Source organism: Peromyscus eremicus, chromosome 12 (assembly GCF_949786415.1).
Source record: "Peromyscus eremicus chromosome 12, PerEre_H2_v1, whole genome shotgun sequence".
NCBI classification, from domain to species: Eukaryota; Metazoa; Chordata; class Mammalia; order Rodentia; family Cricetidae; genus Peromyscus; species Peromyscus eremicus.
Genome location: NC_081428.1, coordinates 61,534,507 through 61,562,306, shown reverse-complemented (window position 1 = coordinate 61,562,306; position 27,800 = coordinate 61,534,507). Strand labels below are relative to the sequence as shown.

At 52.0% G+C, this 27,800-nt stretch overlaps 1 protein-coding gene across 1 annotated transcript; it reads left to right on the top strand.

Moving 5' to 3' along the window:
• Nucleotides 1-27,702, top strand: Muc4 (mucin 4, cell surface associated). The gene is made up of 24 exons (XM_059277077.1): nucleotides 1-4,083; nucleotides 4,305-4,442; nucleotides 5,713-5,852; nucleotides 6,624-6,788; nucleotides 7,774-7,929; nucleotides 8,629-8,759; nucleotides 10,213-10,301; nucleotides 11,964-12,149; nucleotides 12,342-12,467; nucleotides 12,855-12,974; nucleotides 13,302-13,513; nucleotides 14,739-14,826; nucleotides 15,195-15,362; nucleotides 15,797-15,898; nucleotides 16,261-16,488; nucleotides 17,594-17,731; nucleotides 19,813-19,997; nucleotides 20,871-21,030; nucleotides 21,917-22,096; nucleotides 22,498-22,571; nucleotides 23,600-23,670; nucleotides 23,751-23,989; nucleotides 26,021-26,183; nucleotides 27,217-27,702. The coding sequence occupies exons 1-24, from the start codon at nucleotides 90-92 to the stop codon at nucleotides 27,410-27,412; spliced, it is 7,449 nt and encodes a 2,482-aa protein (XP_059133060.1). The 5' UTR covers nucleotides 1-89; the 3' UTR covers nucleotides 27,413-27,702.
• Nucleotides 27,703-27,800: the final 98 nt, after the last annotated feature.

Below are 27,800 nucleotides of genomic sequence, written 5' to 3'. Positions count from 1 at the left end.
TACCCTCCACAGACTCCACCTCAGGAAGTACAGGGCACACATCTCCAGCTGTTTCTCAAAGCTCCACATCTCCCATTACAGGAATCTCAATGACAAATTCACCAAATGTCCTGTCAACGGTGACACCTCCCATCACCTCTAATCAGGAATCATCAACCTCTTCTCAGAATGGCCACACTGGAACCATGGAGACCAGCAGCAATCCTCAAAACATCCCTCTCACAGAGGTGACCACATCAACTCTGTCCTCTTCCCCAAGTGGCTCAACTCCAGCACAGACAGGGTCCCAAGGCACCTCATCTCCAGAAGCAACAACCAATCCATTCACTTCCAGTGTTAGCAACACAAAATCACCTACATCAGAGATGCCAACTGCAGTACCCTCCACAGACTCCACCTCAGGAAGTACAGGGCACACATCTCCAGCTGTTTCTCAAAGCTCCACATCTCCCATTACAGGAATCTCAATGACAAATTCACCAAATGTCCTGTCAACGGTGACACCTCCCATCACCTCTAATCAGGAATCATCAACCTCTTCTCAGAATGGCCACACTGGAACCATGGAGACCAGCAGCAATCCTCAAAACATCCCTCTCACAGAGGTGACCACATCAACTCTGTCCTCTTCCCCAAGTGGCTCAACTCCAGCACAGACAGGGTCCCAAGGCACCTCATCTCCAGAAGCAACAACCAATCCATTCACTTCCAGTGTTAGCAACACAAAACCACCTACATCAGAGATGCCAACTGCAGTACCCTCCACAGACTCCACCTCAGGAAATACAGGGCACACATCTCCAGCTGTTTCTCAAAGCTCCACATCTCCCATTACAGGAATCTCAATGACAAATTCACCAAATGTCCTGTCAACGGTGACATCTCCCATCACCTCTAATCAGGAATCATCAACATCTTCTCAGATCGGCCACACTGGAACCATGGAGACCAGCAGCAATCCTCAAAACATCCCTCTCACAGAGGTGACCACATCAACTCTGTCCTCTTCCCCAAGTGACTCAACTCCAGCACAGACAGGGTCCCAAGGCACCTCATCTCCAGAGGCACCAACCAATCCATTCACTTCCAGTGTTAGCAACACAAACCCAACCATGTCAGAGATGCCAACTGCAGCACCCTCCACAGACTCCACCTCAGGAAATACAGGGCACACATCTCCAGCTGTTTCTCAAAGTTCCACATCTATCATCACCACAGTCTCAATGACAAATTCACCAAGTGTCCTGTCAACGGTGACATCTTCCATCACCTCTAATCAGGAATCATCAACCTCTTCTCAGAATGGCCACACTGGAACCATGGAGACCAGCAGCAATCCTCAAAACATCCCTCTCACAGAGGTGACCACATCCACTCTGTCCTCTTCCCCAAGTGGCTCAACTCCAGCACAGACAGGGTCCCAAGGCACCTCATCTCCAGAAGCAACAACCAATCCATTCACTTCCAGTGTTAGCAACACAAAACCACCTACATCAGAGATGCCAACTGCAGTACCCTCCACAGACTCCACCTCAGGAAATACAGGGCACACATCTCCAGCTGTTTCTCAAAGCTCCACATCTCCCATTACAGGAATCTCAGTGACAAATTCACCAAATGTCCTGTCAACGGTGACATCTCCCATCACCTCTCCTCAGGAATCATCAACCTCTTCTCAGAATGGCCACACTGGAACCATGGAGACCAGCAGCAATCCTCAAAACATCCCTCTCACAGAGGTGACCACATCAACTCTGTCCTCTTCCCCAAGTGGCTCAACTCCAGCACAGACAGGGTCCCAAGGCACCTCATCTCCAGAGGCACCAACCAATCCATTCACTTCCAGTGTTAGCAACACAAACCCACCCACGACAGAAATGCCAACTGCATCACCCTCCACAGACTCCACCTCAGGAAGTACAGGGCACACATCTCCAGCTGTTTCTCAAAGCTCCACATCTCCCATTACAGGAATCTCAATGACAAATTCACCAAGTGTCCTGTCAACGGTGACACCTCCCATCATCTCTAATCAGGAATCGTCAACTTCTTCTCAGAATGGCCACACTGGAACCATGGAGACCAGCAGCAATCCTCAAAACATCCCTCTCACAGAGGTGACCACATCAACTCTGTCCTCTTCCCCAAGTGGCTCAACTCCAGCACAGACAGGGTCCCAAGGCACCTCATCTCCAGAAGCAACAACCAATCCATTCACTTCCAGTGTTAGCAACACAAAACCACCTACATCAGAGATGCCAACTGCAGTACCCTCCACAGACTCCACCTCAGGAAATACAGGGCACACATCTCCAGCTGTTTCTCAAAGCTCCACATCTCCCATTACAGGAATCTCAATGACAAATTCACCAAATGTCCTGTCAACGGTGACATCTCCCATCACCTCTAATCAGGAATCATCAACCTCTTCTCAGAATGGCCACACTGGATCCATGGAGACCAGCAGCAATCCTCAAAACATCCCTCTCACAGAGGTGACCACATCAACTCTGTCCTCTTCCCCAAGTGGCTCAACTCCAGCACAGACAGGGTCCCAAGGCACCTCATCTCCAGAAGCAACAACCAATCCATTCACTTCCAGTGTTAGCAACACAAAATCACCTACATCAGAGATGCCAACTGCAGTACCCTCCACAGACTCCACCTCAGGAAGTACAGGGCACACATCTCCAGCTGTTTCTCAAAGCTCCACATCTCCCATTACAGGAATCTCAGTGACAAATTCACCAAATGTCCTGTCAACGGTGATACCTCCCATCACCTCTAATCAGGAATCATCAACCTCTTCTCAGAATGGCCACACTGGAACCATGGAGACCAGCAGCAATCCTCAAAACATCCCTCTCACAGAGGTGACCACATCAACTCTGTCCTCTTCCCCAAGTGACTCAACTCCAGCACAGACAGGGTCCCAAGGCACCTCATCTCCAGAGGCACCAACCAATCCATTCACTTCCAGTGTTAGCAACACAAAACCACCCACGACAGAGATGCCAACTGCATCACCCTCCACAGACTCCACCTCAGGAAGTACAGGGCACACATCTCCAGCTGTTTCTCAAAGCTCCACATCTATCATCACCACAGTCTCAATGACAAATTCACCAAGTGTCCTGTCAACGGTGACACCTCCCATCACCTCTAATCAGGAATTGTCAACCTCTTCTCAGAATGGCCACACTGGAACCATGGAGACCAGCAGCAATTCTCAAAACATCCCTCTCACAGAGGTGACCACATCAACTCTGTCCTCTTCCCCAAGTGACTCAACTCCAGCACAGACAGGGTCCCAAGGCACCTCATCTCCAGAAGCAACAACCAATCCATTCACTTCCAGTGTTAGCAACACAAACCCAAACATGTCAGAGATGCCAACTGCATCACCCTCCACAGACTCCACCTCAGGAAGTACAGGGCACACATCTCCAGCTGTTTCTCAAAGCTCCACATCTATCATTACCACAGTCTCAATGACAAATTCACCAAATGTCCTGTCAACGGTGACATCTCCCATCACCTCTCCTCAGGAATCATCAACATCTTCTCAGAATGGCCACACTGGAACCATGGAGACCAGCAGCAATTCTCAAAACATCCCTCTCACAGAGGTGACCACATCAACTCTGTCCTCTTCCCCAAGTGGCTCAACTCCAGCACAGACAGGGTCCCAAGGCACCTCATCTCCAGAGGCAACAACTAATCCATTCACTTCCAGTGTTAGCAACACAAAACCACCCACATCAGAGATGCCAACTGCAGTACCCTCCACAGACTCCACCTCAGGAAATACATGGCACACATCTGCACATGTAACGGGAAACCTCAGTGTTGTCACATCTGGAGTGTCAAGCAGTACTCTCACTGGACAGTCTACGGTCCTGGCATACAGCACCTCTACTCAGCCATCATCAACATATTCTCAGAGTTACCAGACCACAAGCATGGCATCCTCCAGCATATATCAAACCAGCACCGTCACTGAGGTGACCACAGAAAACCATTCATCCTCTTCATCTGGACCCACTGTGACAGACACCTTTTCTCATGGGGCATCCTCCTCAGGTGAATCAGCTACCTAGCAACATAGGCAAGAGCTGAGGGGTGGTTCTCATAGTGAATGATGACTAGCCCTCTATTCCTTCTCCCCTATGTGATTATACATGGAGGCTGTTGGCCAGTATATAGACACACATTTTAGTTGTCTTTCCCTGCTCCTCATTTTCTGTGGCTCTCAAAGTCTTTGATGTAAAAACTGCTCTTGTCTTCTCTCCCTCTATTTCCAGGAATAACCACCAGCTCCCCGAACACAGACAGTGGTAGAGGCCCATCACTCCCTGCTACCTCCTTGACCCTCACCACTCCTGGCAAGACCACGGCCTCCAGGCCAACAGTGCCTCCACTCCCTATTTTACCAGAGCAGGGTGAGTGATGCCAATAAAGTAGAGCCTCTCTGCCTTCTACCTGAGACAGACAGATGATTGCTAGACTGGATTTGCCAATTTAGGTCCTCGTGCGTAGCTGAGGGATCCAATCCTTTGGGTTCCTACTCTGTCCCATCCAGGCCACGAATAAGCCTCCTTTTCCCTGTGTTCCCGCTAGAGGGATGGTGACTGCGTGCTCAGGGCCCGCTTGCTCACAGTCTCTGCTCTCGGGGGTCAGAGGTCACAGGGAGCAATGAGACAGTAACCCATCTGGGTGCTGAGGGCTGTTTTGTGCAGTGCATTGGGCTGTGAGACAGAGACAGGGACTGACAAGGGACTGATCCACTGTTCTATAGATGAAGGGCCAGGAGACTAGATACAAGCACAGAGAAGCCTGGAAGGGATGTGGGAATAGGGTCAAGATGAACAGGAGGCTTCCTGATGAGAGCTTGGGTGGGGGAAAGCACCCTAGGTAGGTCGGATGGTCTGAGCAGCTAGAATAAAGCCATGGGAGTGAAAAGATGGCCCTTGTGTTGAGCGGGGTGGGAGCTCGCAGCATCTGTGAGACCCAGGAGTAAGGGCGAAGAGTGAAGACTAGGAGGCTGGTGTGTACGAGGACCTGTGGGTAAGGGAACCAGGAAGGATATGGACTTGTATAGTGGTGGCTGGTATGGATAAATTCGGGAGGGTCAAGCAAGGGGTCAGCAAGGAAGCTGAGAGCTATGTAGAGACTGTGCTAAGCCAATCAAGGCCATGCTTGGGCTCTAATGAGTCGATGCTACAGTATAGGACTTGGAAAACACCTAGGGCAAGGTTTCCCAAACTGGAATCCAAGGACATACAGGGTGGCCTAGGACAGTTCTGGGGGGGGGGGGGGGGAGTCTTCAGACTTATCTGGAGAAATACCATTTTAGGAAAGAAGTGCCTTTTTATGGAAAGGTCTTTAGTCTTCATTGTCTCAGGGTTTCATCTTTTCACGGTTGAGCAGTTCTGACGTCCCGATCAGAGCCTATTGATACCCTAACAGCAGGGATGTTACGTCAGGATGCTCTAACCTGAGGAATGTTGAGGGTACCAGCAGAGAAATAAGCAAGGAGATGCCCTAGATATACATGGAGAGGCAGAGCAAGGATTCAGGGCCTACCGGGTCCCTTCCGGAAGAGGGGCCAAGGTAAGGGGCAGATCAGGGAAAGCTCACTCAGGCTCCTCCCGGACCTGAAAGAAGGTAAAGGCCCACAAGGGCGTTGTTCTCTCCTCTGTCCCGGCCTAGGCATTTCCCTCTTCCCCTACGGGACAAGCCCTCACGTTGGAGACCTGCAGTTGTTTGCCAGGACTGTGGATTTTACCTCACCTCTCTTCAAGGTCCAGATTGGCTTTCCACTGGGCTCCTCTCTGCGGGACTCCTTCTACGTGAGTCTCTGACTGAAATCCTTGTGTTAGCTCTGTTCTCTGGGCCCTGTTTCTCCGTGGAGATGGCCCCTGACGGAGCAGAAGGGAGAGTGGAAGTCGCCTTTGTTGTACGACACCTTTGTGGCTGCCTTCTACGTCAGTTTCTAGTTGTGGAAAGCTGAACGAAGCCGTATCTCCCTGCCCATATGGACAAAAACATCCTCACCCTAGTAAAAAGAGATCATGGCTGTTTCATGAGCCTTTTCATGAGGAAGAACCTATGCTTGGAAACTTGATTTTTTTCACACCATTTCCATTTCTTGTGATTAAGTCTTGATTCCCTGGGAATGGGGGGGGGGGATCTGGCTCCACTTGCCCTTAGGGAGAGGAGCAGGAACACCCAATGAGAGCTCCACGCAGTAATGGGAGTGAGGGCGTTGACTCCTTTCCCTCTTCTATTTGGACACAAGCCTCAAGAGAGGGTGAGGTGCTTTACCAAGAAGGCTCTGCTCTGACAAGGGCCGGGCTACTCCACGGAGGCAGGACACGGTCCACTACTTTGGACTGACATAAGAATGTCCTGACAGGGATGAGTATTTGTAAGGTTCCTAGGTAAAGGGTTCTCCTAGAAGGCAAGAAGTGGACAAGGGGACACCTCTAATCCTCTGCACAGATGGGCTTTCAGCGCCGGGGGGTGGGGGGTGGGTGGGGGGGGGCATGCTTCCAAGGAGCTGACCCTAAAGTGAGATAATGCTTCCCTTAACCTCCCTAACCAAGAACCCTTGTGTTCAGTTCACAGATAACGGCCAGTTCATTTTCCCAGAGTCAGACTACAGCATCTTCTCCTACCCCAACCCACCTCAAAGAGGCTTCACAGGAAGGGAGCATGTGGCCATGGTGGCCCCATTCTGGGCCGACGCTGATTTCTCTAGCTCCAGGGGAACCATGTTTTACCAGGTGGGTCACGCAAGGCCTTGACAGTCAGGAGTTCCCAGCATCATGCGTGGAGAGATCAAGGGCACTTCAGGGGCATTGTATCTCAGCCTAGGCTTGTGTGGGAAGGGACTGAAGCTGTACAGGGTAAGGAGGAATCCAAGAAAGAATGCTGAATAGACCCAGGAACACTCTACTCCAACCATGTGGGGCCTGCAGGTGACAGGGATGAAGGCTGCCAGTTAAGCATGTGATTTTAAAATAAAGGTATAGAGGGTCTGTCTTAACAAGTCTAAGTCAAACAAACCCTCTACCCCCATATACATCTGAATTACGTTAATAATGCCAGCCTGTCAAAGTATGTGGCATTGGCTGTCATAGCAAATGTGTTTTGTGTACCTGCCATTGAAAAGGAGCTACCTACGTTCCAAAGATGGAAAGATACATACCCGTCCTTGAAGATTTACAAGCTAGACATGGCAATGTACAATTTGACACACATGGTCATATCATCCAAGCCAATTTGAGCTAAGAGATGCATCCGTTCAATTCTAGAAGGCTTGACTTTCTAGGTGGGGACCCTCTAGCTCACTTGCCCCAGATTTTCCTGCAGCCTAAATTTAAATTGATCTTAAAGTCAAAAGAATTTGTAAAAATTCAGACTTGGGGAAAAGATGTACAAGCAGCCATGGGTACTGCAGCATTTCCAAGCAGGAAGCAGGGCCCCTTAGGGCAGTGGTTCCCAACCTTCCTGATGCTGCGGCCCTTTAATATAGTTCCTCATGTTGCGGTAATCCCCAACCATAAATTATTTTATTGCTACTTTATAGCTGTAATTTTGCTACTGTTATGCATTGTAATGCAAATATCTGATATGCAGGATATCTGATATATGACCCCTTTGAAAGGGTTATTCCACCCCCCAAGGGGTCTCGACTCCCAGGTTGAGAACCACTACCTTACGGGCATTGAACTGATTTTCGTGCTCTTGCCTACTTTCCCTTTCTAGAAATACAGCACACTTTATGATGGAAACAATGGACTCATCCGGGGGGTGGAGGCTTTGATTCATGAGTTCACAGGTGACTGGAGCTACAAAGCCAAGTGGACACTGAAAGTCACCTGGGTCGACGTTCCCGCCTATCCTGCCCGGTGGAGCTTTGGGGTGAGTGGACCATGGCTTGCTCCCCGTGAGCCTGCTGCGAGCCAGACATCCCAGTAGGCTCACAGGGAGCCGTCCATGACTGGAGGAAAGATTGCTGGTTATGGCTCCCCTGAGCACATGGTCTACTGAGTACTCACAGCGGGCCAGCCTGCTTCAAGTCAGAAACCTCAACTGCATTTACAGGCAAGAATGTCTGTGGCCTGACAACTTCATGTGACTTACACAAGGCAGCTTCCCTTTACTATAATGAAATGTCGGCACATGACACTCAACAGTTCACCGACTACCCACCTTGGACAGGTCCTTCATACCACACAAGTGGAGGAGAAACCTGGACAGTGTCCTTACAAATCCCTGGGGGAGAGATAAGGAGACCTCTCTCAGCTCTGCTGTCTTGTCTGACCTCTCAGGTTCCCGTAACTCTCTCTTAAAAACCATCTTCTAACTGTATTGCAACCCAGAGCCCTGCATTTCCTCTCCCTGCAAAAAAAAAAGTTACAAAGAAGGAAAATTGGCCACTCTAAGTGCTTCTACACCCAAGGTGAACGATGCTCTGATCCCAGCAAACTTGCCAGCGTGTCCAGCCTGGGTGGACCAGGGACAGTGATAAGCCTGTGTCTGGTCAAGGGTGTGGGGACACCAGGGAGGAAACCTCAGACCTCTCATAGACTTCTCTGTTTGTCTCTCGCCAACTTCCAGACCAATACCTACCAAGCCATCCTCTCCACAGACGGGAGCAGTTCCTACGCCCTGTTTCTCTACCAGAGCGGAGGGATGCGGTGGGATGTGGCCCAGGGTCTGCGCAAACAAGTCCTCATGGGCTTTTCCAGGTAGGACAGGATCAGCTGGCTGTCAGCACTGAACTGTGAGAGATAAGGGTTCCCCGCTCACACTCCCATCCCATCCTCGAAGCTGCAGCTGTTCCTGGTGAACACCCCCCCCCTCACCCCATTCATCCTGCCTTCGTGCCTATCCCAACGCCTGTGCACTGGAGCCTTTCAACCTTTGACCTTCCTGGTTTCCACTGACATCAGCTGACTTCTCAGCTAGTGGCTACTCATTACACCTATTACTTCATATACATTATATCTACTTAGTTTGTGATCACAGCCACCCATGATAGCCGACCGCTATCCTATAAATAAGCCCATTATCGTATAGGTAAGAAGACTTAGGTTCAAGCAGATGAGTAATTTGCCCGAAGTCAGAGTTTCAAAGCGGGCACCTGAACACAGACACCCCAGATTTGAATCTGTGATTCCTGGAGCTCTACAGCTCAGCTGGAGGAGGAAGTGAGGAGAGACTGGCTGGCTGCAGTGTGAGCTCCTGCACGCAAAGGAGCCGCAGTCTCTGAGGCAACGGCTCCCAGCCACTTGCTTGTGTGGCAGTCAGTTGTGACGGTCACGCGTCATGTGTTAGCAGGAGTGGCCCCCGATGGTTTTCTGTTCCATCAGGGTGTGTTCAGGCCGCCCTACAACCACGTGGCTTTGACTGGCTGTTGATGGGCAGTGAAGGAGGAAAGCGTGTAATTACCCAGGTAGCTAGCAATTTCACACCATCTTCAGTGTGCCCAACAGAGATGTCATGCGTGTATTTGTCCTCTGGCCCGTGTGACAGTAGAGCAAAGATCAGGCGTCACTTTCTGTGGGCATGCTCCTGCCGTGGCACCACAGCACTTCCTTCCACCCTGGATCCACAGTGGTGGAGGAGGCGGCAGGGCCTCGAATCTGCTCTCCACTCAGATCTGAGGGACTTACAAATGTCACTGCGTCGAAGCCTTACAGTGCTGAGAGATGGTTACAAGGGACCTCTCTTTCACCCAGGTATAAGACCCCAAAGTCAGACACGGTAAATAACCACGACCTTCAAGCTAGAAAGTGCTGGAATCAATGGCTGAAAGTGACTGCCTGATTTCCAGAAACCGGCCTTGAATCATCCCGTGCAGTATGTCCTTAGAGAGCGTCAGGGGAGTGAAGGGACATCTGGCCCCAGTTCTGCTGCTTTCACACCTGGTGTGTGCTGAGCGAGCCCACTGATTTCTCGCCATCATTGATCAGACGTGGGATAAAGTAGAAGGTCCCCACCCCACCCATCCTCTCTTCCTCCTCAGTACTGGGACTTGTGGCTCAATCTGGCTGCCCACCGGACTGAGCCATGGGCTACCAGCTGCTGACTGGGGGCTCGCTGGAGTGATTGACAGACGAAATGAGTGAGTAGCTTTCACGTGAGAGCAAAGAGCCTGAGTGTGACACAGGGGCCTGAGAGTCTTTCCTTTGCCTGCAGTGGAGATGGGTATTTTGAAAACAGCCCGCTGCTACACCGGCCAGCAATGGAGAAGTACCGTCCAGATCGATTCCTGAATTCCAAATTAGGTAAAAGTGCCACCCGCCATGTATGAGCTGGCCTCGGTCTCCCCTTGCCCTCTACCCCATATGTCACGGCAGTGTTAGACAGTCGTAGCCTCTCCACCGCCCGGAAGAGCGTCCTGCATGGCCGACTGCCTACAGGTGCATCAGCAGCCGGCACCACCTAGGTGACGACTTCTTTTCACGCCCTCGGCCCCTGGAAGTCTCCGTCCTTGGAAGAGCCAAACCCAGGCTGTCTGTCAGTGGGCACTCGGGTTCTGGACTGAGAGAAGGGTATTGCAGGAAGGGAGTTAGGACAACCATCCAAATGTCCCATTCCAGAGCTGGAATGCAATCATGAAGGAGATCTAAAGGAGGAGTTCCAAAAGGCCGACATTCACTCAGTCGACGTTTATTGAGCACTTATTATACACTGGACAGTAGGTTAACAGACAGAAAGGAGAAGGGGAGACAGGTCAACCATGTTGGCTCTCACCAAGCATTCACTGCGGTGGAGACCCTAGTGTCCAGAGGCAAACTGTGGCTCTTCCTACGTGACTTAGTGGAATATATAGAGGTTCCAAAGAGAGAGAAATGCCGGCCTCCAAAATGGGATGTTGAAGAGGGCATGCTAGCTCTGGGGAGAGATCGTCATGTAGATCGTGAAGCAGGAGTCCAGGTCTGTTTGATCTGGGACAAAGATGTCTGGCAATCAGAAGCGTGAGCAAAGTCAAATGACAGGTGGATGCCACGCCGTGGAAGAGCTTCCCTGTCACATCAGGGCTCTCTGTCAAACACATCTGCTCGTGATTTAGAGTGTCTCGTGTGTGTGTGTGTGTGTGTGTGTGTGTGTGTGTGTGTGTGTGTGTGTGAACAGATCACGATAAATAATGTTATCCTTCTGAAAACCCTCAGTTTATTAATTCAGGTGGATATAGGGTTGAAAATCTCATACACTAGATCATATTATCTTGGGGTGGGGCCTCTGGAGTTGTCTTCTCTCCCTGAAGTTGTGTGTGTGGTATGAAACTTCCAATGAATTGAGGTTTAAACTTCCCAACCCTGTTGAGGATTTTTCTAGTGACTTCTCCTTCCCAAGATGGTGTCTGGGCTCCAGAGAGGCTTCCGCAGACTCACGGTATTAGAGCAAGGCCCCGCTAGAGTCAACTTCTCTGTGGCTTCCAGCTAGTCTCTGGGCAGGGGCCTACCTCTGTCCTGGTTGCTGTGGCCACTGAAAGGGAAAGGAAGGGTACGTCATGAAGACCGAGGGTCTGATGGCGTGACGGGGTGGATGGTGAATCTCTAGAGGAGGAAGTGAGGTGTGTTAGGAATCGGAAGGTATGGCAGAGAGACAGAGAGAACGGGAGGGGGAGGGGAAGAGGGAGGGAGGGAGGATGAACGGGGCAAGGAAGGAGGGAGGGTAGGTGGATCAGGTTGGATCACAGCGACTCCTCCCTGCCCAGCACTTGTCCCACAGTTTTGCCCTAAGGTCCAAGATTTGACGTGTTTGGAGCTTATGTTCAAGGTGGTTTGGAGATAAATCATTGCCAGTGTGAATTGGGTCCCTTCCTAGGAAAAGCTGTCCAGAGGGGCAGGGCATAGGATGGAGGACGCAGTCACGAGTTTGTGTTGAGCCTAAAGCTGAAGCAGATCTCGCCTGCGATAATCACTGGTTTCCTTGTTTCTCAGACATCCGGGGGTTGCAGGTCTACCGTCTACACAAGGAGGTGAGGCCCAACTACCGGCTCAGGTGTCTACAGTGGCTGAAGAGCCAGCCTCAGAGTCCCGGCTGGAGCTGGGGCTGGAGCCAGGCTTCCTGCCCCTGCTCCTGGAGGCAGGGACGACGAGACTTGCGGTTCTGGCGCGTGAACACAGGTGATACCCCGTTCCTGCCCTTCTCAAGTCCCACCGACCATCACCTCTGCTCACACCTGTCCTGTCCTTTCCCAGGCACCCTGACCACACACCCCCCATGCACACACACCCGTTCCATGCAGACACCCCCCTGTCCGTGTCCCCCTACCACAAGCTCCCGGGCCTGAGGATGTCTGTCTGGTCTCGTTGTAGGTCGGTGGGATGGCAGCAGCAGGGAGCTGTGCAGCTTCTCATCCTGGCGAGGGGGCGTGTGCTGCAGCTATGGCCGCTGGGGAGAGTTCCGAGAAGGCTGGAGAATGCACAGCCCTTGGCAGTTCGGTATGTGTCTCCTTGGGGATCTCCACCATGTTCACAGGATGAAAACTTAGAGTCATCTCACCACAGAGACCCTCCAAGGGAGCCAGAGCACACGGAGGTGAATAGGGCAGCGTAGCTTACATCTGCCCACCCTTGGGCCTGCTCCAGTCTCTTTACACCCATCATCCGGGTCCTCTCTTCCCCCAGCTCTCTGAGGGCTTGTACCTCGTGCTCTGCTATGTAGTAACCCCAACATGCCTTCAAGGACACACAGTGTCATTCCATCGCAGATCACTGACAGTCGTTGAGCATGTCAACTGTGCCATGCCTGCTACCACCCAACTCTACCAAACCTGCCAGCTGGTTCTCTGGGGCTCTTGCCCTCTGACAAACTCTTCTTCTCCACAGAACAGGAGCGGGAGGCCCAGAACTGGTGCTGTCACTGGAACGACAAGCCCTCCCTCTGTGCCGAGTACCATCGCGTGCGGCCCCGCATTAGCTGTGCTTGGTACAGACCCCCACGGCCTGGTGAGTGTCATGGCTGAGGTGGAGCAGCCAGGAAGGGAGCCTGGATTAGCAAGAGATCTGCTTCCTAGGGCAGAATTGTGGCCACAGGGATGATGGGACAAGTCTTGTGGGAGGCTGGCAGCAAACAGAAGGGCTGTGTGTGTGGCATTGGCAAAGGGTAAGGACTGGGGCCCGGGATGACAGTGTCAGAGGCCTGCGGGCCAGGTTCTGGATGCCAGGAGAATTTGATCAAGCTTGAGTCCACCAAGACGGAAGCCTTACCTGCTGGGCAGTGAGAGTCTCAGACCGTGGCCCCGACATGCTAATGTATAACCTCCTTTCTTTTAGCTTGGACATATGGCGATCCCCACATCACCACTTTGGATAATGCCAATTACACCTTCAACGGGCTGGGGGACTTTCTGCTGGTCCAGGCCCAGGACGCAAATTCCTCCTTCCTGCTGGAGGGTCGCACTGCCCAGACTGGTTCTGCCAAGGCCACGAACTTCATTGCCTTTGCTGCTCAATACAACACCAGCAGCCTGGCTTCTCCCGTCACAGTAAGTGAGGGAGGAGCCAGGGTATCCTTGCATTCCCTTCCCCAGAACCCCCCAGAGACCATTAGCTGGACACCGGAAGAGGAAGAGAATAAAGAAAGGAGGAGAGATTTATCTACTGCTTTCTCACTGTCATGTCCAAGTAGGAAGGAAGGGAGGATGTGCTGGCTGGTTTTATGTCAACTTGACACAAGCTGGAGTCATCTGAGAGGAGGGAACCTCAATTGAGAAAATACCTCCATAAGACTGGGCTGCAGACAAACCTGTAGGACATTTTCTTAATTAGTGATTGATGGGGGAGGGCCCAGCCCATGGTGGGTGGTACCATCCCTGGGCTGGTGGTCCTGGGTTCTATAAGAAAGCAGGCTGAGCAAGCCAGTAAGCAGCAGCCCTCCATGGCCTCTGCATCAGCTCCTGCCTCCAGGTTCCTGCCCTGCTTGAGTTCCTGTCCTGACTTCCTTTGGTGATGAACAGTGATGTGGAAACCTAAGCCAAATCAACCCTTTCTCCCCAAGTTGCTTTGGTCGTGGTGTTTCATGACAAAAACAGTAACCCTAACTAAGACCAAGGGTTTATTTGGGCTCACAGTGTGTGGGTGAAGTCAGTCCGGCATGGCAGGGAAGGCGTGGCACCAAAGTGTGCCAGGGCACTGCTGACATACTGTGTCTGCAGTCAGAACTAGAGAGAGACAAATGCTGGGCACTCGGCTCTCGTCTTTATATTCAGCCTGGACCCCCAGCCCAAGCAATGATTCTATCCACATTTGGAGTAGATCTGCCTCTTTCAGTCAAAGCCTTCTGGAAACACACACGTAGACACACCCAGAGATGTGTTTCCATGGTGATCCCACCTCCTGAAACAAAGGCAGAGAGAGGATGCATCTACAGTGGAGAGAGGAGAGTAAAACCTAGATGTGGCAGGATTACGATCGTGCCATCTCTTACTGGCTGTTTGACCTTGACAAAGCTACTGAACTTAGAGTGTCACTGTTTCCTTCTAGCACAGTGGGGACAATGGTATTGTCTGCTCCACAGGGCTCCTGTGAGATAGCCTGGCTCCCACTGAGCTCTCCACGCATGTCAGTTGGCATATCCTTATTGCTTGCCCCGTCCCTCACCTACCTCTTCCACTGGCCCAGATTCTAGCCTTGAATTGCTCTCCAGGGCCTCATTGCCAGGCCTCTGCCCTGCCTGTGGGTTGGGCTTAGGCTCCTTCAACTCCTTTCCAGGTTCAGTGGTTCCTGGAACCCAATGACACAATCCGAGTCCTACACAATAACCAGACTGTGGCCTTTGACACCAGCCACGCGGATGAAGGTAGCTGTCAGCACTGCCCCCACGTCCCCCATCCTTTGGTTCCAGCAGGATCTCAGCCCCCTGGGAGCGGTGTGCTGGGGGTGCTGTAACACCCCGCAAAACAGAATGTGTGCTCTCCCCCGTCTCCGCCCCGGCTGCCCCTTAAACTGCTGCCCTAGAAGACCTTCACTCAGCCTGGGCACTGAACTCCCCTCACTTCATACCCCAGAAGGAAGTGTCCAGAGGCTGGGCGGGGTGGCGTGCGGCCTTCAGTTGAGGCACGGTCAGGACCCCCCCAGTGCCTTCTGTGACACAAGCCCTCACTGTTGCTGAGTCGTGGCCCCAAGGGTCGTGCTGGCTGTGGTGTGACTCGTCCCCCTCTCTTTCAGACCTGCCCGTGTTCAATACCTCTGGTGTCCTAATGACCCGGAATGGCTCCCAGGTCTCAGCCAGCTTTGATGGGACAGTGACCATCTCCGTGATTGCTCTTTCCAACATCCTCCACGCCTCCTCCAGTCTCCCAGAGGAGTACCGCCACCGCACGAAGGGACTCCTGGGTAAGAAGCGGAGCTCAGGCCTACACAGGCAGCTGCCTCACCTGTGGGCCTTGGTCTTCCCTGTCAGGTTCTTCCTCAGCCCCCTAGGGCTTCACCCACGGTTTAGGCTAATTTCCTGTTGGCCTGCCATCTTTTCAAGGGAATGTGAAGGAGGCGCCATGGGGAACATGGGGGCCGGGCTGCCCTCCCCCTCCTTCCCTCCACACCCACGTTTCCATTTTTTTACCCTTTTCTCCTTTCTTCCTCCCATTTTCCCCCACATCCTTCTTGGTTTTCACCCCCCTCTTTAAAGCACAAAGATGGAGTGTGAGTACATGGTCCCCTCCCACCTCCTGGGGCTCTGGACCCGGCACAGATGCAGCCGCCATGTCAGATGTTCCCTAGAGAAGGGATGCCACCTCCCGTGGTGACAGACATTTTGTTTTTTCCCACAGGAGTCTGGAATGACAATCCAGAAGACGACTTCAGGATGCCCAATGGCTCCACCATCCCCTCAAACAGCTCTGAGGAGACAATTTTTCACTATGGAATGACATGTGAGTCTGGGGGTGCTCAGGCCGCTGGGACAGTCAGTGAGGGAGCCGCTGTATTGTCTCCCTGTGTTTGTGGGGACCTTATTCGTCCTTGGTAAGGTCCAAAGATTTTGTCACGGCCCCGTGTCTGTCCCCTGCTTCCACCCCACCTGTATGTCTCTTCTGGGAAGTGGGGAAGGGACTGGGTGGCCTTTATTCACTGACACAGGGATTTCCAGACTCAGAAGCCAGAAGCCTCCTCATCCCTACCAGCTCACCCCATGCCACCCCCTCACCCATTAAGCCACATCCAATGAGGATTAGGGGTGGGCACAGCTGAAATGTGGCTGCGGCCTCGTACCATTGTCATACCTCCTGTGTTACAGGGCAAATCAATGGAACAGGCCTCCTTGGGATGAGGACAGACCCTCTGCCTTCCAACTTCACCCCCATCTTCTCGTCCCAACTGCGGAACATCTCAGATGCAAACTTGACCTCTGGGTGCAGGGGAGATCTACAGTGCGAGTTTGACGCTCTGGCCACAGGAAACGCAAGCATCGGACAAAACACCAACATGATTTTTGAAACATTCCAGAGTGTGAATGGCACCCTCAGTAAGTGACAGGAGGTTGAGAGGCCTTTCCAGAGACAGGGAGCAGGCGAGGACCCCCATTTCATGACAGTCCTTCAAGCTCCACATTTGTATTCCTTGGGTGGATCAAAACAGCTCCCGGCTCACTTAGGCCCTTCCCTTCACTGCCCAATGCAGCCTGTGCCCTCTACCACCCAGAACCCCTTTCCTGCCCTCGCTCCACCCCACTGGCTTCTTTGGGCTCACTGGTAACTTCGCACAGACCTTTCTCTCTCCACAGACGGCCACAGGCATGTTCTCTCTCATTCTTCCACACTGCCTACTTAGCAAGGCCCTCTGGACTGCCTCATCTCATATTTCATGTTTATTCACATTCTTTTTCCTGATTTTTTTCTTTAGTATTTACAACACTAAGTGTGTCTTGTAATTTATAATTCCCTTAAGCCTCTTGTTCATCACTTGTTATAGAGATTTGTGCTATATGTACATCATGTTCTCGATAAATCTATTAACAGAATGAATTAGTAAGCGATGCAACAGAAATAATAGCTTCCAAGAAACAGAGCATGAGCCGGGCGGTGGTGGCGCACGCCTTTAATTCCAGCACTTGGGAGGCAAAGCCAGGCAGATCTCTGTGAGTTCAAGGCCAGCCTGGGCTACAGAGTGAGTTCCAGGACAGGTGCCAAAACTACACAGAGAAACCCTGTCTCAAAAAACAAAAAAAAAAAAAAAACAAAAAAAAAAAAAAAAAAAAAAAAGAAAAGAAAAGAAAAGAAACAGAGCATTGAGAGAGTTTGAAAAGTGCAGTGTCCATCTACAGATCATTCTCATGGGTAAAATTGGCCGTCTGTTCTCAAGGCCCAGCGTGGCATTCTGTTCAGGGAAGAAATGATGCAGTTTGAGGAGGAGATTGGAAGAGGGAGTCTAAAGATTAGACAGTGTGGGCAGTGCACGCCCAACATGCTGTGCAGTTTGCTGAGCAGGAGGGGAGACTGAGTCCTGCTCCCAGAGGTGGGCCCCAGGCTTGGGAAGGGCTCGTAGGAAGAGTCCTGGGGAGAGAGGGCAGAAAGGGGAGACTGGAGAGTGGCCCGTGCATAGCTGGTCTCTGCCATGTGTCTCTGTTTCAGATCAGTATCCGCCCTCTATCAACTGCAGTGGCGACATTCGAGCCTACAAGGGGCGGACAGAGACCTTTGACATCACCAGTGACTCTAAGGACGTCACATTCACCCTCACCAGCCAGTGCCCTGGCTTTAAACTCTTAGGTAAGAATCTTTGGCGGGCAGCAGTGCAGGCTGGGGCAGGAGAGGCCCCAGTCAGCTTGGGTTTTCTTGCATTTCTTCATTCTGCACCCTCACATTTTTTCATTTGGATACCCAGGACCAACAAACATTTTTTCTTCTTTCCTCTCCTCATCTTGTTTCTCTCTCTCCCTTTCCCACCCCCATCCCCTCTCCTTCTGAGACCAGGTCTTACCATAATAGCCCAAGCTGGCCTGAAACGTCTATGTAACCCAGCCAGCAAACTCCCGGATCTTCTGCCTCAGCCTCTGCACAGTGTGATGGCTGGTTTTCAATGTCACTTTGCCATAACCTGGATTACCTGAAAAGGGAGTCCCAATGGAGGAATTATCTAGATCAGGCTGGCCTGTGGGCATGTTTTTTTTGGGGGGGGGCGGGCACTGTCTTGGTTGTCAATTATGGTGAGACAACCCACCCCGAATATGGGAGGCACTATTTCATGAGCTGAGCCTTGAACTGTGTAAGAATGAAGAAAACTAGCTGAGCAGAAGCCGCCAAGCAAGCAGCAGGCAGCATGGGCACATTCATTTTTCCCTGCTCTTGACTGGATGCGACTGTTAGCTTCCCTCTGTGATGGACTTGAACCTGGAATTGTGCGCTAAACACAGTTCCCTTCCCCAGATTGCTTTCGTTCAGGGTGTTTTAGGGCGGCATCAGAAACGAAACTAGAACGAGGAAGTATCACCACATCTGGCTTGAGAAAACAGCATTTCTTTTTAAAAATTGTTCTTATTAATTCTAATTATGTTCCTGTGTGCGTAGGGGTGTACGCGCATGAGTTCAGGTGCTGGGGCCTGCCAGAGGTGTTGGATCCTCCTGGAGCTGGAGTTAGAGGCAGTGTGAGCTGCCTGAAGTGGATGCTGGGAATCGAACCCTGGTCCTCTTAACCACAGAGCCATCTCTCCAGGCCCTGAGAAACAGCATTTCTTAAGATTGATAGCCATAGCAGCTCAAGCCTGTAATCCTAGTGGCTTGGAGGTTGAAGAAGGAGGATTGCCATGAGGTCCAGACCAGTCTGGGATACAGAATGGTACCAGGTCTCAAGATTTAAAAAAAAAAAAAAATGATGCCTATAGTTCAAATCAGTGGCCCCTCCCCAAGTGAGTAGCAGTAAGGGGTTTTGATAGATATATCTAAATAGGTAGACTGATTCTGGGCACATACAGGTAATGCAAATGTAATTTTACCTCTATCTAATAATATGCTTGCTTTTTTTTTGAGACAGGCTTTTACTATCCATCCTGGAACACACTATGTAGAATAGGTTAGCCTTGAACTTACAGAGATCTGCCTGCCTCTGACCCTTGGGATTAAAGGCATGAACCACCATGTCCAGCTATATGCATCACTTTTAACCATCATGGAGCATTTGCCAATTCATTAGAATAATTAAGTATAACCATTAAAATATTAATTTAGCCAGGCAGTGGTGGTCCATACCTTTAATCCCAAAATTGGCAGGTGGATCTCCAAGTTCGAGGCCAGCCTGGTTTACAGAGTGAGTTCCAGGACAGCCAGGACTATACATAGAAACCCTGTCTCCTCAAAATAATAATAATAATAATAATAATAATAATAATAATAATTATAGTTTACAGGGCTGGTGAGAAGGCTCAGCAGGTAAAAGCACTTGCCACCAAACTTGACAACCTAATTTCCATCCCTGGGACCCTGACACTTCTGCTTGGTCTCCAGCGTGACACATCCTGGTGCAGGCTCAGGCGGAGATGCGTTTAGAGGCCTCGTCATGGGGCTGGGAGGGGAGTAGCCTTCTCCTCTGTGGATTTCTACCTACACCCAGCACGTACAGCAGGTGCCGCCTCCCTCCAGCTTGGAGCATGGCTGCCATCACCATAGGAATTCCAGCTCTGCAGGAGTTTGATCTTAGCTCAAAAGGATGCCTGATGGCGTTCCGGATTGGGGAAAGGCCTGAGGGTGTGTGAGAAGCAGGGTGTTAGGTACCGGCATGCATTGACCACAGAGTAGAGGACTCCCCCAGAGTAGAGGACTCCACCAGCCATTCAGGTCTCTTTTTCTCTGGACAGAAAACGGGAGTTTGCAATGGACGCCACCAGCATCTCCAGAAGCATGCACCCTGGAGATTCTAGCCAGAGATGCCAGGACTAACCTGTCATCTGTACTCCAGCCCCAGACTACAATATGCTTCTGCAACATGGAGAGCCAGTGTTTGTACAATGAGACCAGCAGGGAAGGCAACTCTTCCCTGGAGGTGAGTAGTGGGAGCTGGGGAGGGCTCCTCTGTTGCGGGGGAGCAAATGGAGGGATGCCGTGAGTGTGCTCTTGCCTGGGCAAGGTGCGTGTGGGAGGAGGGTAGAGCTGTGGTGGGTGAGTAGCTCAGGGGCCCATCTTGTGTGAACTTTCACCACTGCTTAGAGCAAAAGGAGTTTTTGTGTCCCACCTCCCATTCTGTCAGGCTTAGAAATGTGCACCTCACTTTCTCATAGTTCCCCACCACGGCACTGAGGTGTAGGATGGGAAGGCTTCCCCGTGTGTTCTGGATAGAGGTCTATAGACTCCAACGTAGCTGCCCCGCCTTCCTCCAGACTAGGGAGACGGAGTCCGCTGTGCTCAGACACAAGAGGCCCTCATCGGACGTTATGGAGAGTAGCTCACCACGAGACATCTCTTTGGGCTTGGGAAGTGAGGAGCTGGATGCTACCTTGTGACTCCCAGCTCCTCTGTCTGCTCTTCCCTCTAGAGCTAGAGGAAGCACCTCTTCTTTCGGTTTGGAGAAAGCTCTCTCCATCCACATTTGTGGTCAAGCTTCGTGACCCACAGATGCTGCCCCATTTCTGTCTTGTCTTTTTGCCTGATTTTGTTTCCTCTCTGTTTCTTCCCCTGGCTTAACTCTATCAAAGATTCCAGGAAAGGAGGAACAGTGTGAGAGAGGAGAGGCTGAGAACCCACTGCAGGGCCGGGCAAGGGATGGTGTAGCTTTGGGCAGGGACTCACAGCCCTGGCCTGTTCAAGAAGGTGCCTGCCGGAGGGACTGGCAGGACTTCCACATCACGACAGATGTGTCAGGGCAGAGACACTAAAAGTTCTTCAGCTTGTGGTCACCCGCCACTCTGCTGTTATTCAGGTGGCCAGCTGCAAGTGTGATGGAGACACCTTTGGCCGCTTCTGTGACCGCTCTAAGGACCTCTGTGAAGAGCCGTGTTTCCCAAATGTGTCCTGCACCCCGGGGAAGGGCTGTGAGGCCTGCCCTCCAAACATGACTGGAGATGGGCGGCATTGTGCAGGTGAGCTGGGAACAGGGGCCCTAGCAAGAGGAGGGGTGCCAGGTTCTGGGTCCAGGTGACATGTCAAGGGTCTGTGGTAGACAAAGACAAACTGGTGTGTCTGTCTTTAGCAGCGCATCTTCAAATCCCCACGATAAGAAGCTGTGATGGGGAGGGCTTAGAAATTGGGATGGTAAATGGTATGGGGCTGAAGGAGGGCCTGCAGACGCTGAGGGTGGGGCTGGAACAGAGCAGCCCTGAGACCCTGCTGGAGGAAACATGGGGAAAGACTGATGGAGAAGGCTAGGGAAGCAGAGGTAAGCTGGGCTCTCAGGCACCTGCACATCTTCAGAGACACAAGGCTCAGGGGCTCTGCTTTTCCCAAGTCAGGACACTGGAAGTGTTGCCATGGGAACCTAGTGACAGAGGAACCTGCGTTTTCCTTCGAGTTCTTTCCTAGCCATCTGCTCCTCTTCCTCGGAGCTACAGTAGTCACCGTGCCAGAGATGACAGTGCAGCCTTCTCCAGCCAAACACAATCCGGAGACCACTGTCTTCCGGGCAGAGGCCAGAGTGGGCGGGGCCAGACTGCGATGTTTCTCTCACCAGCTTTCTGGGTCTCTCTCTGACAAGGGCGCTCTGATTGGCATGCCACACCCTCTGCAGAGGGGAAAGAAGGCTTACCTGGCAGAGGGGGAAAGGTTGCAATATGGAGAAGGATGAGGAGAAGATGGTTTGGGGTTCAGAGTGTCCCTCAAGCACAGTGCAGATTGGGCATGGTTGAAAAACAAAAAACAAAAACAAAAACAAAAGCCAGGCTATCCTGGAGTAGGTTCCACTAGGCCACTCACCTTCCATCAGCTGTCGAGTCGTGGTATGGCTGACTGACTTCCCTGCTCCCTTTACAGCTCTAGTGGACCCTTTAGTTTGCCAGAACCATTCCTGTCCTGCGAATCACTGCTATAACCATGGCCACTGCTACATCTCTGGGGCTCCAGACTGCCAGCCCGCTTGCACCTGCCCCCCAGCCTTCACCGATGCCCGCTGCTTCCTGGCTGGGAACAATTTCACTCCCACCATCTTTAAAGGTATGACTAAATCCTCCTGCCGTACCAGCCCCATGTGTCTCTCCTGTCTGGCTGGGAATGATGGGAAAACCAGTGTCTGAGGCCCAGGTTCTCCAAACGCCCATACCAGAACTGAGTTTTCCTCCTGTGTGGTGAGTTTGGGGCAGGGAAAGCTAACAGAGAGCAGCTGTCCCAGTGTGAACCATGGGCTCAGTCATTTGTAGAGGACAGAATGAAGCAGAACCCTCCTAGCTCCATTAGGTGAGAGCCACAGAAGGCGTGGTCAACACAGGGGCAATGGAGTGCAGCCCTTCAGTGACCTTGCCGTGGTAGATGGAGCCGTCTCTGAGCGGGCATAGGGGAAATGTTGGATAAGTGAAAAATCCATGGGGTGATGGTGGGTCCTGTTTCTTCGTCTCCAGAGCTTCCCTTGAGGACCATTGTGCTCTCACTCAGGGAAGATGAAAACGCCTCCCTCGCTGACGTCAACGCCTCGGTCAGTGTTGCTTGCTGGACTCCCAGTGGGAATCAGATCTTGAAAGGTTCCCACAGGGGCTATGCTATAACCTGCACATCCTTCAACTACCTTAATTTCCCAAAGGAGGGGAGCCTCTTGCCCAGGGGTGGTTCAAGGGTCTAGGACACCCAGAAGCCTCAGGATTAGAGACCCTAGAATGGGTTGGAATTACCAGCTTGCCATGAAAAGACTCCAAGTGACATGTCACCCCAGCCTGTCCCTCTGGGTACCCCTCATGATTCACGCTTTCTGGCTGCTATATGGAAGAAGTCACCTCCACTCTGGCCTCCCAAAGGGAACTGGGACTCCTCTGATAGCATGTCCTTGTCGATACCTCCATTAAGCAAAGTAGCCGGATTGGTGAATGGTGGAAACTCTAGACTCCTTCCTGTGCACAGGGCCTCAGATCTCTGCCCAGCCTCTTTCTAGAGCAGGTGTAATAACTAGACAAGCTCTTTACAGCAGCTTTGTGGATGATAATAAGTAGTACCTGTCATTAGGCCGTGTCGGGATTTAAATGACAAAGCATGTAAAGCATTTAGTAACAAAACACAGCAGGTATGCAACGGGATTATTACTATTGGTACCCTGACTGCTGGAGATGCTCCACCTCAACCGGTCAGATCTCTTGACATCTGTCCGCCGCCCTTAACTGCAGGCTCTTTGAAATAAACGGTTCCCGAGTCACCTTGGCATCCCTGGTGCCCGGGCGTGCCTAGGCCTTAGCTAAACAATTTGCGTTTGGTACATGTGAGGGGAGAGGATAGGCTGGGATCAGAGACCAAGTAGAGGTGTTTGTTTCAGATGTCCCCCTGGCGATGCTGAGGCAGAGGAGGAGGAACATGCCTCATCCAGCCTCTGACTTAGGCATGAGTGTGGGGGTGAGGAGATGGGCTGCAGACGCTCTAGGGGGTCCTGGGCCCTGCATTCGAAGGTGGGCGGGGCCAATCTGATCCTCATTCAGCCCGTCCTCCTCCCGTCCTCCCTCTCATTCGCCCCCATCGTAGGTGGCCTACAAACTAGGGGCTCTGGACGTGCGGGCTTTTCTCTGGAACGACCCAGTGGAGCTGACATGGATGTAAGTCAGGCCGTCCCTCCGTGACTCCCCTCTCCCTCTCCCCTGCTCCTCAGAAACCTCACTGTTCCCCTCCCATGCAGCTCTCCCTCAGCACGGCCCTCGGACAAGTCAATTCAACACTGGAGGGTCGCCTCCCACTTCCAGTACCGTCCCAGGGGCCCGGTCATCCATTTTCTGAACAACCAGCTGGTAGACGCCGTGGTGGAGACCTTCCTCCAGCAGGCTCCGAGGGGAAGGCAGAAGAGGGGCAGTGGAGAAGCCAGGAGGAACGTCACCTTCCTCCCCATCTCCAGGGCAGATGTCCACGACGTGATGGCTTGTGAGTCCCTCTGTCTGGGGGGACAAATACAGAGACATCTGGGGAAGAGAAGAGAAGTAAATGGAGGGGACATGGCAGACCCGCAGGCCACATCAACCCCCAGTAGGAAGCGTGGGGACCTGTGTGCAGGTCCGCAGTTGAAGAGGCGGCAGCTTAAGTTAGCTCTGTGGTTTGTACATCTTGGAGTGAAATTTAAAACGTTTCCCCCAACAGCCTTTTTTGATGCAGAGCAGGGACACAAGATGTTGCTGGTAGACCCTTGTGGGACACGGCAGTTATTCCAACCCCAGGCTGCCTGATGGGTTCCACGTATCTGTTTGTTTGGTTTGGGGACAAGATCTAACTTCATAGCTCAGGCTGGCCTCAAACTCACGATCCTCTTGCCCCAGCCTCACAAGTGCTGGGATTTCCAGGCTAATGCCACCGCTAACGTCACTGCACCCAGCAGCCTTCCCCTTCCTTTAGTAAGGTCACTCACTTCTGAAACTGCCATTGTACTGAACACCTACCTGTCACCTTGCCCTCCTGCTGAGGCAGGAGACTGACGGGAGTAGAGGACCCCTTCTGAAAGGGTGTGGCTCCACTCAAGCCAGAACCCCACGGTTCCATTGGGAAAATGAGATGGGCTTTCTGACCATCTCTGGTTCTCGTGGGCGGGAGCATGGGAGACCAGGGGACAGCCCTGCTGAGCTTCGGGAGTGGAGCAGAGGCCGGGATCGGGACCACTGCCATTCTACTTGGGTCCAGAACCTGATGAGAGCTGCTTCTAGAATCCGGTTTAGGATTCCTGCTTCTTGGGGCAACAAAGTGAAATTCCTCCAGACTGCCGCACATTGGGAAGTGGTGGGAGGCAGGCGGCAGTGAGGGAGCTGTGGCCCCCACTGTGCCCGGAGTGCCTGGTGTGTGCCTGCCTCTCAGCACTTGGAAGGCAAGAGGATCAAGAGCGCAGTGTAGCTTTGGCTGTGGAGCAAGTTTGAGGCAAACCTGGGCTGCATGAGCTCCTGTCTCAAAGAGTGAAAGAAAGGAAGGAGAAAGGGAAGAAGAAAATACAATTTTATTGTACAAACACAATATGTTTATTGTAGAAAGTTTAGGGAACATGGGGTTGCAAACTTAAGAAAGAAAAGACAGTGCTACTTTGTATTCTAATTTTCTTTTGTTATGCCTTAGAGAATTTCACATATATATATATATTTTACTAAGGGATCAAATCATACGTAAGTATGACTTCATTAGCTCAATTGTTACATACCTATTCCCATTCGACATATTATTTTTACAGTGATCTTTTTGAAACTGGTATTTGCAACAAATTTTAAGTGTTGTGGGAATAGCTACTTTTTATTTATTACTGTTTATTGTGTATCCAGCCACCCTGTCTCACATACTCCACATGTAGTATCTCACTGAACATCACTGCTGGTAATTGATGCTTTTATGCTTTGTTTTTAAGGATATGGAAACTGACCAGGCGTGGTGGCGCACGCCTTTAATCCCAGCACCAGGGAGAGTCAGAGGCAGGCGGATCTCTGTGAGTTCAAGGCCAGCCTGGGAGTGAGATCCAGGACAGCCAGGACTACACAGAGAAACCCTGTCTCGGAAACACACACACACACACACACACACACACACGCACAGAGAGAGAGAGAGAGACAGAGACAGAGAGACAGACAGAGAGAGAGAGAGAGAGAGAGAGAAGGAAACTGAGGTTGACGTAGGAAAAAGTCCCTGCCACACAGCTGGTTAGTCAGAGAGTCTGAATTTCAGCTCAGATCTGACTAACTTCCGCTCATCACTACTGGCCTTTTCAGACCTTGAAAACTACCCTCCCCTTGGTAAGGCTGCACAGTAACTTATCTGCTACGTGTCCTGCCCACCCCCCCACCCCCGTTATACACCGTTGATAGGCTCACCCACATAGACCTGAGTACCCACAGACACAGGTATCTGCGCACGCAGCCAGTTGTTCCTCAGGATAATCACCTGACCTTTGACTTATCTCAGTTGTTTGCGTCCTTCTCCTGCCTACAGTGAACCTAAGTAGTCTGAGTGATTACTTCCAGTGTGATGGCTACAAGGGCTACAAGCTGGTCTACAGTCCCCAGGACGGTGTCACCTGCGTGTCCCTGTGTAGTGAGGGCTACTGTCACAATGGAGGCCAATGCCAGCACCTACCAGATGGGCCCCAATGCAGGTGGGTAGGGGCCTGGGGCTGGAGAGGACAGTGCTGGGGAAAGCAAGCTGGGCGGGACACCGCAATAGGCCCAGGAAGGCATGGGCCCTCCCAACACGTGACATTGGGATGACTCCCTAGTCACTAGGGACAAGAAGCCGAGGAAAAGGGGGGGGGGCGGGTGACAGGAGGGTGTGTACCGCTCCTCTGCATGGAGAAAAAGACATGCATTGCTTCTGAAACCCATGCTAGTCCCAAGAGGGTACTCCGACCATCCTGGAAACGAGAGAAATGTAGAGCGGCAAGGGCCCAGGGGCCACCCAGGAAGTAAAGTGGCAGGGTGCCCTCGCAGAAAGGAGCTCACTGTCTTGGTCTGGTCCCGGTGCAGCCCCTCTGCAGAAGCACTCAGTCTGTGGACACCCCTGAGGCTGGTTCCTTAGGTCTCCTCCATGTTAGCAGAGTGTCTCCCCTGAGGAGAGGACTGTAAGTCCGCAGTGACACAGGGGCCTGTCGCCCAGTGTCCTCTCTTGACGTCCGCAGTGACACAGGGGCCTGTCGCCCAGTGTCCTCTCTTGACGTCCGCAGTGACACAGGGGCCTGTCGCCCAGTGTCCTCTCTGGACGTCCGCAGTGACACAGGGGCCTGACGTCCAGTGTCCTCTCTTGACGTCCGCAGTGACACAGGGGCCTGTCGCCCAGTGTCCTCTCTTGACGCCTGCCTCACTCTTAGTCCACGACTGGTCAAAGGAGTTGAGCTGAGTCGAGGGTAGAGCCCATCCTTTGGAGAACAAGAGGATGGATTTGTGACCGTATGTGTCCCCCACCCTTCTGGGCTGTACATGTGGAGTAGAATGTGCTATTCACGCCTCGTTTTAAGCCGCGCCTCCCTCCTTTGGCTGATGACCTCACTTCAAACTGGCCTCTGGGCTCCATGGCTCCTCCACCCAGGGGATAGCCTGCCTCTCCTGAATAATGACCCCTGGTCCCCAGGAGAGGAAGGCTGAGCAGGCCAGGCCTGCATCCTCACTGACCACACTTGTTCTCTCTCTCCCCAGCTGCGCATCCTTCACCATCTACACATCCTGGGGCAAACACTGTGAGCACCTAAGTGTGAAACTTGGCGCATTCTTTGGGATCCTCTTTGGGGCCTTGGGCGCCCTCTTGCTCTTGGGGATCCTGGTATTTGTCATCTTTCACTTCTGTGGCTGCTCCATGAACAAGTTCTCCTACCCTTTGGACTCAGAATTGTAAGGCCGTGCTCCAGATGGGCAGCCGCACCTAGGATACCTCAGGACCCACCCATCACTGCGCCTCTGATCTAAGGAGACTGGAAAGGGGCTGCTGAGCGAAGGGGATTTGCGATTCTTCAAGAATGAATAAAGGGAGTAGCCAGACTATACCTTGTCAGTAGACTAGGGGTACAGGAAAAGGCCACGATGACCAAATATTTAGATGGGTGGGTCCTCACACAGACACATCCGAAAGGACGACACTGCCATGTATGAAGTGCACACACACACACAAACACACACACACACACACACACACACACACACACACACACACTCCAGAGTGACTGGCTCTGCATTAACCAAAATGTTTTTATGTATAAAACTGACTTACTTCTCATTCAAATATA